Consider the following 13,107-nt stretch of genomic DNA (forward strand, 5'->3'; position numbering starts at 1 on the left):
CAGAGATATTAAAGTCCTTAAAACTATCAAACTAGTTCAGCAACATGTAAAAAGAAGAATATACTATCAGAAAGTCGGGTTTATTCAGGGATGCAAGGTTATTATAGATTTTAAAATTAATTAAGGTACCATACACATTAACATAATAAGAAAGTCCACCAGCTCACCTCTAGAAATGTGGACACAGTAAAATCCATAAAATTAACCTCCATTCATGATTTTTAAAGTTCTTAACTATCTAGAAAAAAAACAGTACTTCTTAAGTCATATGTGAGATACTTATAGAAAATTTACAACAAGCAGCATATCTAATCAATGAACTAGGAACACTTTTCCTCTGAGCTAGAGAACAAACCTATGCCTTCCATTGGCCTTTTACAGCATGCTGAAAAGAAAAATTAAAAAAAGGAAATGAAGAAATAAAACTATTAGACATGATTGCACATGAAGAAAATTCAAAGAATATTCAAATAAACTATTAAAATTAGTAATTTTAGAGATGCTGCTGGCAACTATATTTTAAGTGTATTTTTATCTAAAATGTAATTTAAGGGATAGAGATGGGGTTGAGCAGATGGCTAAAGATCTGGCTGAGAGAGTAGAGGTCATGGAGGTGCCCTTGGAGGTAGCCAGGGATGTCAGGAGATAGGTTACTTACTGGGAAAGTAAGAGAAGCTAGTACATTGAGAGGCAGGTCTCTCACTGTTGGTGAGGGGAGTTACAGATTTGGAAAGGGGGGAAGGCCAGAATAAATCTTGTGGTTGGGTTGAAATTAAAGGCATCAGTATGAATTTGTGGTTTTTAATAGACAGAGGTTATTAGATATACAATAGTTACGAATTAGGTATATGCACACACATTTAAAGAGGAATTAAAAGAAATTCCACACAATTTCTTCCAGACATTAAGAGAGGTAACACATCCTAACTCATTTTATGAGACCAAGATTACCAGGAGACCAAAACCAGATAAAAGCAATATAAAAAGAGAAAAGAAAACTATGGATCAATAACCCCCTGAACTCAGACTCAAAAATCTCAGCAAAATATGAGCAAACTGAGTCCAGCTATATGTATAAATAATTATACATCATGACCAAGTGGGGTTTATTCTAAGAATGCAAAGCTGGCTCAGCATCTGGAATTCAACTAATGTATTCCACCAGATTAACAGACTAAAAAGAAAACCAACTTTGGAAAGAAAAATAAAATACCTGCTCCAACTGTGGTCCCCTTGGTTCCAGGAAAGAAACCTGGCCCTCCCTGGGTCCATGCAGCCTGGCACTTTCCCGGGCTAGCATGTTGTGCATATTACATCTTTATATGCTATAAGCACAACAAAGCATTGTTTTGGGTATTACCCTATAATACCCTATGATGTATTTTAAAGAAACTAGGAGACACAATGAGCAAGTGTAAATTTGAACATTTCTATTGCAATTGCTTTCATGGCATCTTGGAGAACACAGAAAATGCAATATGTGGATAGACTATCTCCTGATTACTTATGAAATTGCCTACTTTGTTTTCTTTGGTATGAGTTCAGATCACTGTCTGAGGCCACCTACTCTCAGTCCAAAGAGCTTCCTTTGGTATTTATTAAAAGAGAGGTCACAACAATCAATGTTATCAGTTTTTGTTTTCCTGGAAATATCTTTATTTGCTCTTCATGTTAGAAATATGGAAGTATTTTTGTGGAGTCAAGGGTTTTTGCTGTCAATACTCTGGTCATGTCTCCCGAGGGTTATGCGAAGTCAGATGTCAATCTTACTGGGTTTCACTTGTGTGTGATGAATTGTTTTTCCCTGACAGGTTCCAAGATTTTCTTACCTTTGGCTTCCAAAACCTTGACTCCAATGTGTCTGGATGTAGATATTTGTTTGCATTTATCCTACTTGGAGTTTATTCCATTTTCTGGATATGTAGGCTAATATTTTTTCAACCAATTTGGGATATATTCAGTCTTAAGTCTTTATTTGCATGTTTAAGTAGCACCTTTGTTCACATTTCTCTGTGAGGAAGAGCTGCCAGGGAACATTCTGATAAAGTGCTCAGGAAACAGAGTCTGATACTTTGGAGCCCAGCAGAAGTGCTGTTCTCAAAGCCCGTGTGACCCTGAGGCTACTTGTGCACTCCCAGGGGTGCCAGGCTCATTAACTGTGACAAGTGTGTCTCGGGCTCCTGAGGTCAGCAGGGAGAGAATTGTTCGGCCCAGGAGCTCTCCGTGCCTTCTCAGAAAACTATGTAAACTCCTGTCCCCTCTCACTCTGAGCACTCCCTGTCATGCCAGGGTCCCCTAATGCAGAAAATCCAGGTGAATTCAGCATTTATAAGTGAGACTTTTTCATGCTTTTTAATTCTTTTTTCCTTTTACCACCCTCCATCCCTTTATGTGCTATTTCCTTGTGAAGATGGGAAGCAAATGTAACAACATTCTTAGGAGGCTGGAGACTTCTTGTGTTTTGTCCTGCACCCTGACAACACTGGATGAACCAGACCTTGAAGGACTCTCACAACTGTGAATTCCTCTCAGTATAAAGTGGAGGACAAACTATGACCTCTGAATGGACCGTTTTCTCTTCTAACCAAAGAACTCCCTCTTCTCTTTGAAAAGTCTCTTCATTCTCTGACCCTAGTGTAGGTGCACGAGGTTCCTGTGTTTTGTTGGTAAGTTTTGTTTTATAGAGTCCCCTGTAACCTTAGCAACATGTTTTTATATTTTGTCTCAAAATTACACAACTCTGTAATTTTAACAATTACACAACTTTTCTGTGAAGATAACTGTTTTCATGTCAACGATGTGATGTGTCTACATCAAAACAGAAAATAATGTTCTCATGCTGTCCATGAGCGGACAGCATTTCCCTTCACCTATGTATTATAATAGGCTCCATTAATGACAGCTAGAATGCAAAAAGAAAATAAGGCCAGTTGAAAGTAATTATGAAACCATACCTAGAATCAAGGAAATTTTTCAGTACTGGAAAACTGCACCTACAGTTAACTGTTGTGATTGCATCTTAAACTGAACATTGCAGTTTAAGATGCAATCACAACAGTTAACCATTCTAAGTACCAGGACTTGAGGACTTTGGCAAAGAAGCCATAGATGAATGCACGTGAGAATTGGGGGTGCAGAACCTGTCAAAGAACACAGGGTGACTGCAGTGGTACTCACATTATGAACGTTCAACATTCAAAGGGAAGAAATCTGCAAGCTTCCCAGACCAACTCCTGTAGGACAAGGGACTCCAAAATTAACCTCTCTTTCCTGTCTCAAGCCCTCATTTTCCTGTCCCAAGCCCTCATTTTTCTGTCCCAAGCCCTCATTTTCCTGTCCCAAGCCCTCCCTTCCTGCCCTAAGCACAATAAAAATTCCAACTGGGCTGAGCCCCGCGTGATTCCCCAGACCCGCTCTCGCTCTGTTGGACTAGATGGTCTTGCCTGGGAGTGAATCTCAATAAAGCCTTGTTCAGCAGCCTTTTAATCTGCCTCCTTTTGGTTACCCGTGCCTGACCTTACAACTTCCAATTGCAGCAACGTGGGAGGAAGAAATTTGTGGCACAGGAGCTCAAGCAGCCATGTGTCCCTTATGAAGCAGGAGTGGCCATCTGTGGGTGTCAGGATGGAACACATGCATTCCCTTCCCCTGGTGTGTGGCACTGTGTGATGAGAGGTAATTGAAGTCAGCCTGAGAGGTTTATCAGATAAATTCTTGCCAATGTTGTCCTGTATATTTTTTCTCTTGTTCTTGTTATTTGCAGGCTGAGTATATCTATGCCCCTGAAAGACATTCAGATTTTCTTCAGGCTTAATAACAATATATTGAGTTTCCTGAGAATTTCTGTGAAATACCATTTCCTTCAAGTAAAGAAATATTCTGTGGAAAAGGTTACAGGATCTGACTGTGGAAGTTTCTTCACTCTCTGGATTGTCTGGGTTTACATACCTGAAGAACAGCAGGTATTTGCAATTCAAATCCATGCATCTTAGTAGCATATGTTGATTGCTTCAATGAAGAGACTGGGGACTCTCACATATTTACTAATAGTTTTGAAATAATTCACACACATATGTATGACACTGACATTTTACTTTCAACTGTAGGAAATATTTTCACCTGTAGCTAAAAATTTCTTAATTTAATCCTAAATCAGCCTGAATATTTTGTGATCCCAACCTAATAGGAGCAGGTACCAGGTTCATAGTGCTTGAGGGTAGTCCAAGGCCACAGGATTCATCAGTGTCACAACAGAAGAACTTGGTTCATCTAATGTGATTCTGTCTCACTGCACGTCTGCTCCCTGACTGCAGGAGTGGATCCTGTGTAAAGGGGCTCACTCCAGATGCTTCCTGATACATTCTTAAGTACTAAGCCACATCAAAAGCAGCTGACACCCAGCTTTTCACCCAGTGCAGATCCTATGCTCCCCCAGAGTGTATGATCTAACCAGGTATTTGATTTAGAGTCCCAGTTCACACTGAGGAAGACTGCTCTCTGACAAGTAAGACCTCTGTGAGCAAGCAACAGAAGACTGCCAAGCTGGAGGAAGGACCAGCCCTTAGAATTAGCCCTGGCATTTCACCTCTAGGCACACACAGCAAGCTGGCATAGAAAAAGGAGGCACAGCAGAAAAAGTTTTAAAGAATATTTAGGAGTGTGTAGGAACAGAGCAGAGAATGGCATTTGACTATACTACAACACTCAGTTCTTTGTGTTATTGAGGTTTTAGTGTATGATAGGAGTTAAGTGAACCAAGACTGCAGCCTAGGAAATCCCATGAGTGGACAGCATTTCCCTTCACATATGTATTATAATGGGCTCCATTAATGATGGCTAGAGAATGCAAAAAGAAAATAAGACCGATTGAAAATAATTATAAAACTGTACCTAGTATCAAGCAAATTTATGAAACCTGGCACTAAAGATTATAAAATTAGAAAAATTAAATAAATGTGGTCAACATTGTTTGCACTCTTAAGAAACAGCAGTTCTGGTTAAAATAACTTATGGAATCTCTCAATTATGAATAATTTTCACTGATCAATTGAATGATTATGTTATCTGGAGCCCAGCCAGGGACCCTGCCTGGATCCTATTGGCAGGATTCAATTAACCATCTGCATAAGAAAATGTTACAAAAGGAAAAAATGAATTTTGTGCACTTTGACAAAGCTAGGGAGAAGCAGCTATGTCGTTTCTCCTTGGTCCCATAGAAGCATAACTTAATAGAACCAAAGCCAGGAGTTCCAGGTACTGACATTTAGTTTGGCTGGGCTGGCCAGACATCATGGCAGTCTCAGTTTCCTGGCTGCCCATAGTTAGTTTTTCAGTTTTTGGCTCTCATCATGAGGACGTTAGCAGATACAGAGAAACAATTGTCAGAAACTGCTTTTACTTTTAGCTGGGTACAGTGGTGCATGCCTGTAATCCCCAAAACTCGGGAGGCTGAGGCAGGAGGAAGGCAAGTTCAAGACCAGCCTAGCAACTTAGTGAGTCCTTGTCTCAAAATAAGAACTAAAATGCGCTGGGGATGCACCCTAGTGGTAAAGTGTCCCTGTTCAATCCCCAGTACCAAAAAATAAAAAATAAAATTAAAGGGACTCTGTTTCAATTGCATATAGCTAAAAATGTAATAGACCACTTGGCTGTCATGTTTTACTTGATAACTGCAGTCTCTATCTAGCTATTGTCCTGTGTGATGGGTGAGAACACAGAGGGAACTGAGACCACTCAGGGCACCCTTCCCCCACTAACTGATGGTTTGCTGCTGACACTATGTTACTGGTGGAAGAGGGGCTTTACAACTCCTCACTTCCTGGGTTGATTGCAGACCAAAGAGCCAACAGGTGTGGAGATCCTTCAGCTCAGCTTTGCACAGGGTGATTTCACAATGGTGTCAATACTGTTTAGTGGTGTGCTTCAGTGCTAATGACTCGGAGGCTCTCCAACACAGGTTTGGAGTGTTTAGAGGAGCCATGGATTAGTTTGGTCAAATTAACTCTGTTCAGAAAAATTATCTGTCATGCATTCAGCCTTAAAACACATGGAAGGCCATTCTTTACTTTCATAAGGGATTTCTTTGTTTTTCTTCATCAAAACCTGAAATTACAAGAGACACACTCAGTTTTTCCTAATCAAGAAATACTTAAAATATTAAAATTTCCAAAAGTGCATGTGATTTATAGCTCAATATGTATTTCCCTGTGTATTTACTCTGAATCATTCTTGATAGCACTAATTGCTAATTCTCATGCTTCTCAATCCTAATATCAATTCCTCATTATCCTGAAATTAACATTAACATTTATGTCTTAAAAATAAACAAAGAAAAGTGAGCAATAGTCTCCTATAGTAGATGATCCTTTTGCATCTGAATTTGCAAGAGTGATTCACATTCCCCCATTCACTCATCCCACACAATTTGCCCACAACGTGAGTGAACTTACACTAAGTGTATTCTCAAGATATAGCCTGTGACTCCTGTGACCCTCGAGATGTAGAACATGACTCCTGTGACCCTTGAGATGTAGACCATGACTCCTGGACAGAGTGGGAGATTACCACCCATGTGGCTAAATGGCAGACAGACAACTCATAGGCAGATAAAGACGATTTGAAGATGATGGTTATGCTGACCATGACTGAGGGGCATTTAACAACGGGCCCAGTTGATCTGCACTAATGTGTGCTCACACTCATGTGTACACACACACAGACACAGAGGGAGCAACAACCATGGTACACTCAGTTGCCGCAGAGCATGGGTTACAACTTTATGTACTGTTCCACAAGTATTATCGTTATACAGTAGTATCTGCTGACATCTTGTCCAATATAGTTAGTGAATTTATGGCTTAATAATGATCAAATTTACTAAAAATCAGTATAGATTAACATTCTGATACAGATTAGTTGTTGCTTATCAGTTCTGAACTATTAAGAAAGCCATTTTAGACTGTTTCTTCCATCTCTTAGAAGTCTGATGCTTGACTACTAATCCGAATGTTCTGGTTTAATCCCCTGGGAAATGCCACCCTTCTACCTGGAAGACGTTGGGCTACTCCAGCCACTGCAGCCTCAATGGCAGGGGACAACGCGTCCTTCGCTGACTTCACCCTCGGGGGGCTGTTCGGCACCCAGGAGACTGGGGGCCTCCTCTTCGCGGTCGTCTGTGTCGTCTTCTTCACGGCTCTGACGGCCAATGGGGTCATGGTCTTTCTAATCCGTGCCGACGCGCGCCTGCACACACCCATGTACTTCCTGCTCAGCCACCTGTCGCTCATCGACATGCTGTACATCTCCACCATCGTGCCCAAGATGCTGGTGGACTACCTGCGGGGCCAGAGGACCATCTCCTTCGCGGGCTGCACGGCGCAGCACTTCCTCTACCTGACGCTGGTGGGCGCCGAGTTCTTCCTGCTGGGCCTCATGGCCTACGACCGCTACGTGGCCATCTGCAGCCCGCTGCGCTACCCGGTGCTCATGAGCCGCCGCGTGTGCTGGCTGATCATCGCGGGCTCCTGGCTGGGGGGCTCGCTGGACGGCTTCCTGCTCACGCCCATCACCATGAGCTTCCCCTTCTGCGGCTCCCGGGACATCGACCACTTCTTCTGCGAAGCGCCCGCGGTGCTGAGGCTGGCGTGCGCGGACACCGCGCTCTATGAGACGGTGATGTACGCGTGCTGCGTGCTGATGCTGCTGACGCCGTCCTCGGTGGTGGTCGCCTCCTACGCGAGGATCCTGGCCGCTGTCCACCGCATGAGCTCGGCCGAGGGGAGGAGGAAGGCCTTCGCCACCTGCTCTTCCCACATGATCGTGGTGACCTTGTTCTACGGGGCCGCCATGTACACCTACATGGTGCCCCAGGCTTACCACCAGCCAGCGCAGGACAAAGTCTTCTCCGTCTTCTACACCATCCTCACGCCCATGCTGAACCCGCTCATCTACAGCCTGAGGAACAAGGACGTGGCCGGCGCTCTGCAGAGGGCCCTGCGGAGACTCCGGGGCTCTCAAAGAGTGTCCCGAGAGGCCTTCTGACAGCCGGCTCTGGTGTTGCGGATGGCAATGGGAACCCTGGCTTGGAGGCCGCGCTCCCCCTGCAGGAATGAACTGGAGAGAAGGGTTCAGCTGTGCAGGAGGAAAGCAGCTAACTTGAAAGTGTGTCCCCTGTACTTTCCTCTCTCAGCTCTTTTTCTGTTCTTACACCTCCTTTTTGTCCTACTCGGTTCACATGTATGCAAAATAAATACCCAGTGGTTTCCAGAAACTAAAGTTGGAAAATTTCTCCTGGGTTTTACCTTCTGGAGGATATTAAACCACTCGGAATCGCAAATGGCATGGGCATTAGCGAGGAGTGCACTGCCTGTAATCCCAGCAACTACGAAGGCTGAGGCTGGAGGATGGAAAGTTCCAGGCCAGTCTCAGCAACTTAGGGAGCCCCTAAACAGCTTAGTGAGACCCTGTCTCAAAATGAAATAAATAAAAAAGGGCTAGAGAGTGGCTCAGTGGTTAACTGGCCCTGGCTTTAATCCCTGGTACTAAATAAATAAAGGGAGTACAGGAGGGAAGATGGTTCTTTGAGATCTACGACAATCGGATGTAAGTCTAGCTCACTGTTGAAAGAGAAGAGGAACATCATCTTCTGAGAATCTTCTGGGCTCATTCATAGGTGGTAAGAAGAGCCACTGGACAGTTTCCTCCAGTGGTCATTGTCTGCACCACAATCACTAGGTGCTCATTATTTCCAGTAAAAATTCAGCATTTAATTTTTGTTTGCAGAACATGAATGAAAATGATTTATCTGATAAGTTACAGCTGATGTATGAATGCAAAAGGCACTTCCCAGAGGGCACTGAGCATACTGTGGGAGGGGTCTCAAAACATTGGAGAAATATGCAAGCTTGGGCTGGGGAGATGGCAAATCACATTTCAAGTGCATTAAGTGATCGCCAGTTAACCTGCCCAGGTGATAGAGGTCAGCTAAGTTCCTCTCCATCCCCCACTGATGCTGCAATTGAGGACAGAAGGCCTGTGGCAGGGGCTGGGAAATGGCTCAGTGGTGGGGTGCTCACCTATCATACCCTGGGTTCCATTTCAGCACCCCCCGAAAAACATGTGGCAGGCCATGAGAAGTGCATCATGTGCCTATACAAGGAGTTCACTCTTGGGGCAAAGGGGTGACTTTGCTCAATTTGCAGTGTCCAGGTGGAAGTGTCATCATAGGAACTTAACCAAGGGCATAGCTAGAAGCACACTGGTCAGGCTCTCTGTGAAAGGTAACGACTCACATGCCTGTCAGTTCATCATCCTCTAAGCTCTGCAAGAGAAGGAAGCGCTTACTGATACCTCTGGTTACTGGAGAAATGCCAAGGGGAGTATAGAGAGCAAGGTTTATTTCAAGGACAGAAACAGACTTTTCCCTGGAGGGAGAAGGGGAACATAGCTGGTATCCAAAGAAGTGGGAATGTCCTGCCCCTTTGTACATCTTAAATTTTCTCTGCCTCATGCCTTCCTTCCTCCTTATCTCTCACCACCCTCCATCCATGACCAGTGGCCAGGGTGAGCCAAATGGTGAGGGCCAGATGGGCAAGAGGAGGGCCAAATGGTGGAGTGATTCAGGCATTAAGGTAAGAGCCAACTCTTAGGATTCCCTGCAAGGAACAGCTATTCCTGGGACAGGTTACCTCGGCAACAGGTTGGAGCAGGAGCAGGGGGAAGGGTCTTGGAAAGAGGAGGGGGAAAGGGAAGCATTTGATTTTCTTTCCAACTAGCCCCAACCTTCCTGATTGAACACAATTATTTATTATCTATATTGACTGCCTTTTTTCCCCCAGCTTCATGATCATGAGTTCTCATTTGCAGGCAGGTGCAGTACAGTGTGTGTCAAGCAAGGAAGGGACTTCTCTGGGGTACGTGTATCTGGGGGGACACACACCTTGCTGCCTTTAAAGGACCTTGAATGATAGAACCATGTGTGCAGATGTAGCTCCCTGAGTCAGGTATTTATTCACATTCTTTATGGCTGTGAGCAAGACAAAGCACCTGCACTCAGGAAATGTTGTTATAGTAAAGACTATGAAAAGAGAACAACCCAAACAGGAAAGCAAGGGGAGTAACTTAGTACCCCAGCCAGTTTGTGTGTGGTAGTGTCCCAGGAAAGCAGGGAGCTAAAACTCCCAATCTCAGTTTTATGTTCCGACCAAAGAAAATTTAAAGTCAGACATCAAAATCATGCAGGAGAACTTTATTATAAGTGACAGTAAAACAAAAGTGAAGCTTGAGCCCAGAGCATTCTCAAGGGAGAGAGTGGGCTGTCTCCAATCAGAGAATGACAGAGAAGACAATGCTGTCCCCAATTTCACTACTGTTGATGTTCACTAGGAGAGCGGGGGGCCCTCTTCTCTACTCTCTGCCAGTGCGGTGTTCAACTCCTCCTTCATGTTGGGTGGTGGAGTTATGGATCTTACTTGGTCCTCTCTGGAACCGTCATAGTGGCCATTCTTTTTAGGGAGGTTTCATCTACAAGTCAATCCCATGTTAATGTGGGCACTGGGGTCAATAGCTGGTCAGAAGTCATCTTAATGTGCCTGCGCTACTAATGGAAACTTCAATCCCAGAAAATTGAAGACACTTATGGCCATAATTCCTAGCTTCACATCAAGCTCTCTTGCTTTTGTTTGCTTTCTATAGATTAACTGCCACCATTTGATATCTTAAGATAGTTTAAAGAAGGACCCTGAGGTAAGTTAAAGAACACTTTGTGACCTTACCATGCATCTCACTGCCCACTGCTAGCTCCTACCTAGCAGTAGCCGTGAAGAGAGCTGAACATATCTGTGCCCTGAACCCAGCATGGCCACCCTTGAGTGGATTCCTAATAGACACCTGTGCATGATGTTCACCAAAGGATGTACAATAGCCCGCCAAATATGGAAGCCACCCAGAACCCAGGGAGAGTGAAGTGGATAAATGCACGTGTTAGGTCCTTAGGGCAAAGTAACTCCATTTTGAAAATCAGCACCTGTTCACAAAGGCATGACCTTTTCGTTAGGCCTGCCCGCAAAGAGTTCCTAACGATCAAAACCACAATAAAGATGCCAAGTAACAATTAACAATCACAGAACCAGAGAGGTTATTTTTTATTACTCCATTATACATGAATATATACTTAGGAAGTTTGTTCTAGCAGACTGTTGCGCCTTGCAAAGGGCAGTCTGGGAGATATCCTCTGTCAATAAACCTTTGCTTGACTCAGAGATGTGTCTCTCATGGATATTTGCACCTGCTACCATAGCAACACGTGGGACATATTTATATAATATGCAGAAATGTTCTAATACTGCCTGTAATCACAGGGATTAATCTCATGAACGCTGGGTGAACTTCAGTCGCAGACAGTACAACTGTGTCAAAGAGAGCTAACAAAACTGCCCACATTTTAGGAGGGTCAGCAGCTGGACAGCACATAGGCAGGCGTCTGGTGGGAACTGTTAATTTCTGTTCCTTAATGGGAAAGCTGATTTCACACCCAGAGTTCAGTTTCAGAAAAGTGATCAAGTTCAAACTTTTTATATATTTAATACTTTTTGTATTACATTATACTTCCCACAGTGGGGCAGTGGGAGCTACATAATTAGGCCAGGATCCTTCCCAGCACTTTCCCCTCCTGGCACCCTTCCACCTGGTCCCTTTCCTCTACTGAACACCTTTTGATTTTCATGAGATCTTTACCCCCACTTTCTATTTCTCTTTTCTCTCTAGCTGCTGCACATGAAAGTAAACACACCACTCTTGACCTTCTGTGTTTGGCTTATTTGTCTTAACATAATGCTCTCAAGTTCCATCCATGTTTCTGCAAATGGCACAACTGCATGCTTTTCTATGACTGACTAGAACCTCTGTGTATATAGAGCACATTTTCTTGAGCCTTTCAGCCACTGACAAACACCTAGGCAGGTTCTATATTTTGATTATTGTGAATTGTGCTGCTAAAACGTGGGTATGCATGTCTCACTAGAGCATGCCAACTTTAATTATCCTCTCTGGGATAAATACTGAGAAGTGGCATATTTTGGTCATGTGGTGACACCCTTCCTAGTCTTGTGAGGCACCTCCATGCTGGTTTTCATATTGCTTAAGGGTGTCTTGCAGTTTCAAGGCATTTGGTCCTCCAGCCCTCGTGGGCCATTCAGGTCCAGCATTCTGGCAGACACGGCTGGAGCAGATGCAGGGCATCTTCCTGTTTGCTGCCCCTTAGGCTATGTGAGGCATCTGCAGTGCTGGTGTGTGCCCAGCTGTGAAGAACAGGCTGTGTCCTCTTCTGGTTTCTGCTGAAGTACAGAACAGGACTTTTCAGGCCTAAACCTGGGTTACTTCATTTTGCAAAGCAGTTTGCCATGAGCAATTCTATTTTTAGTTTAAGAATGACTCCACACCTTATTTGTACAAGTAAGCAGTCACCACCTGCCTGGCACAGCCATGAGGCACAAACTGATAAAGAAACCATGCTAATAAGAATGACCACCCGTGTACCACTTGTGAATTCATCATAAGCACAGGGATGCATGGGCATGTCAGACTTACACCAGGAAACCGAGGCCACGAGCTTATCAAAAACACCAGACCACCAAATGAAGCAGCCCCTCACTTGAGGCTTGTAAAAGGAGGAGCATCCCAAGACTGGACAGGGAAGCACCCTGGCCGGTCACCTGGTTGCTCCTCAGGAGCCTTGCCCAGGACATTTGCCACAAGACAGACCTCTGGATCTCTGCTTCAGCACAGCATGGTTTCTCCTGCCTGTGTGACCACATACAACCCACTCCAAGCTGACATCTCCAGGGGCCCTGTGGAACCTCTGCCCTCTGAACCCTGGCCTAGAATAAGCTCTGGGCTTGTAGCTCTGTGCCTGAACAAGTACTTGGCTAGTTCCTAATCCTACCTGACCACCTGTGGTGACTCTTTGCATCTGTATCTGCTCTCTGCCTTTGCTCTCAGCTCAGCCTCCTGGACCCCTGTGGCCACCTTAACCCTCTCTTATCCTTTCTGTCACCTCTGTTTATCATTGTGTGAAGTGTGATGAGTGACGTGAGTGTTCCAGACATTAGT

The 13,107-nt window shown here is 44.2% G+C and overlaps 1 protein-coding gene across 1 annotated transcript; it reads left to right on the top strand.

Annotated features, from left to right (window-relative positions):
• The first annotated feature begins 3,846 nt into the window (after positions 1-3,846).
• LOC308653900 (olfactory receptor 2T1-like) lies at positions 3,847-8,189 on the top strand. Its single transcript, XM_081302673.1, has 2 exons — positions 3,847-3,962; positions 7,053-8,189. The coding sequence occupies exon 2, from the start codon at positions 7,084-7,086 to the stop codon at positions 8,038-8,040; it is 957 nt and encodes a 318-aa protein (XP_081158799.1). The 5' UTR covers positions 3,847-3,962; positions 7,053-7,083; the 3' UTR covers positions 8,041-8,189.
• The last annotated feature ends 4,918 nt before the right edge of the window (positions 8,190-13,107 follow it).

Source organism: Spermophilus citellus (genome assembly GCF_964194105.1).
Source record: "Spermophilus citellus genome assembly, chromosome: 1".
Taxonomy (NCBI): Eukaryota; Metazoa; Chordata; class Mammalia; order Rodentia; family Sciuridae; genus Spermophilus; species Spermophilus citellus.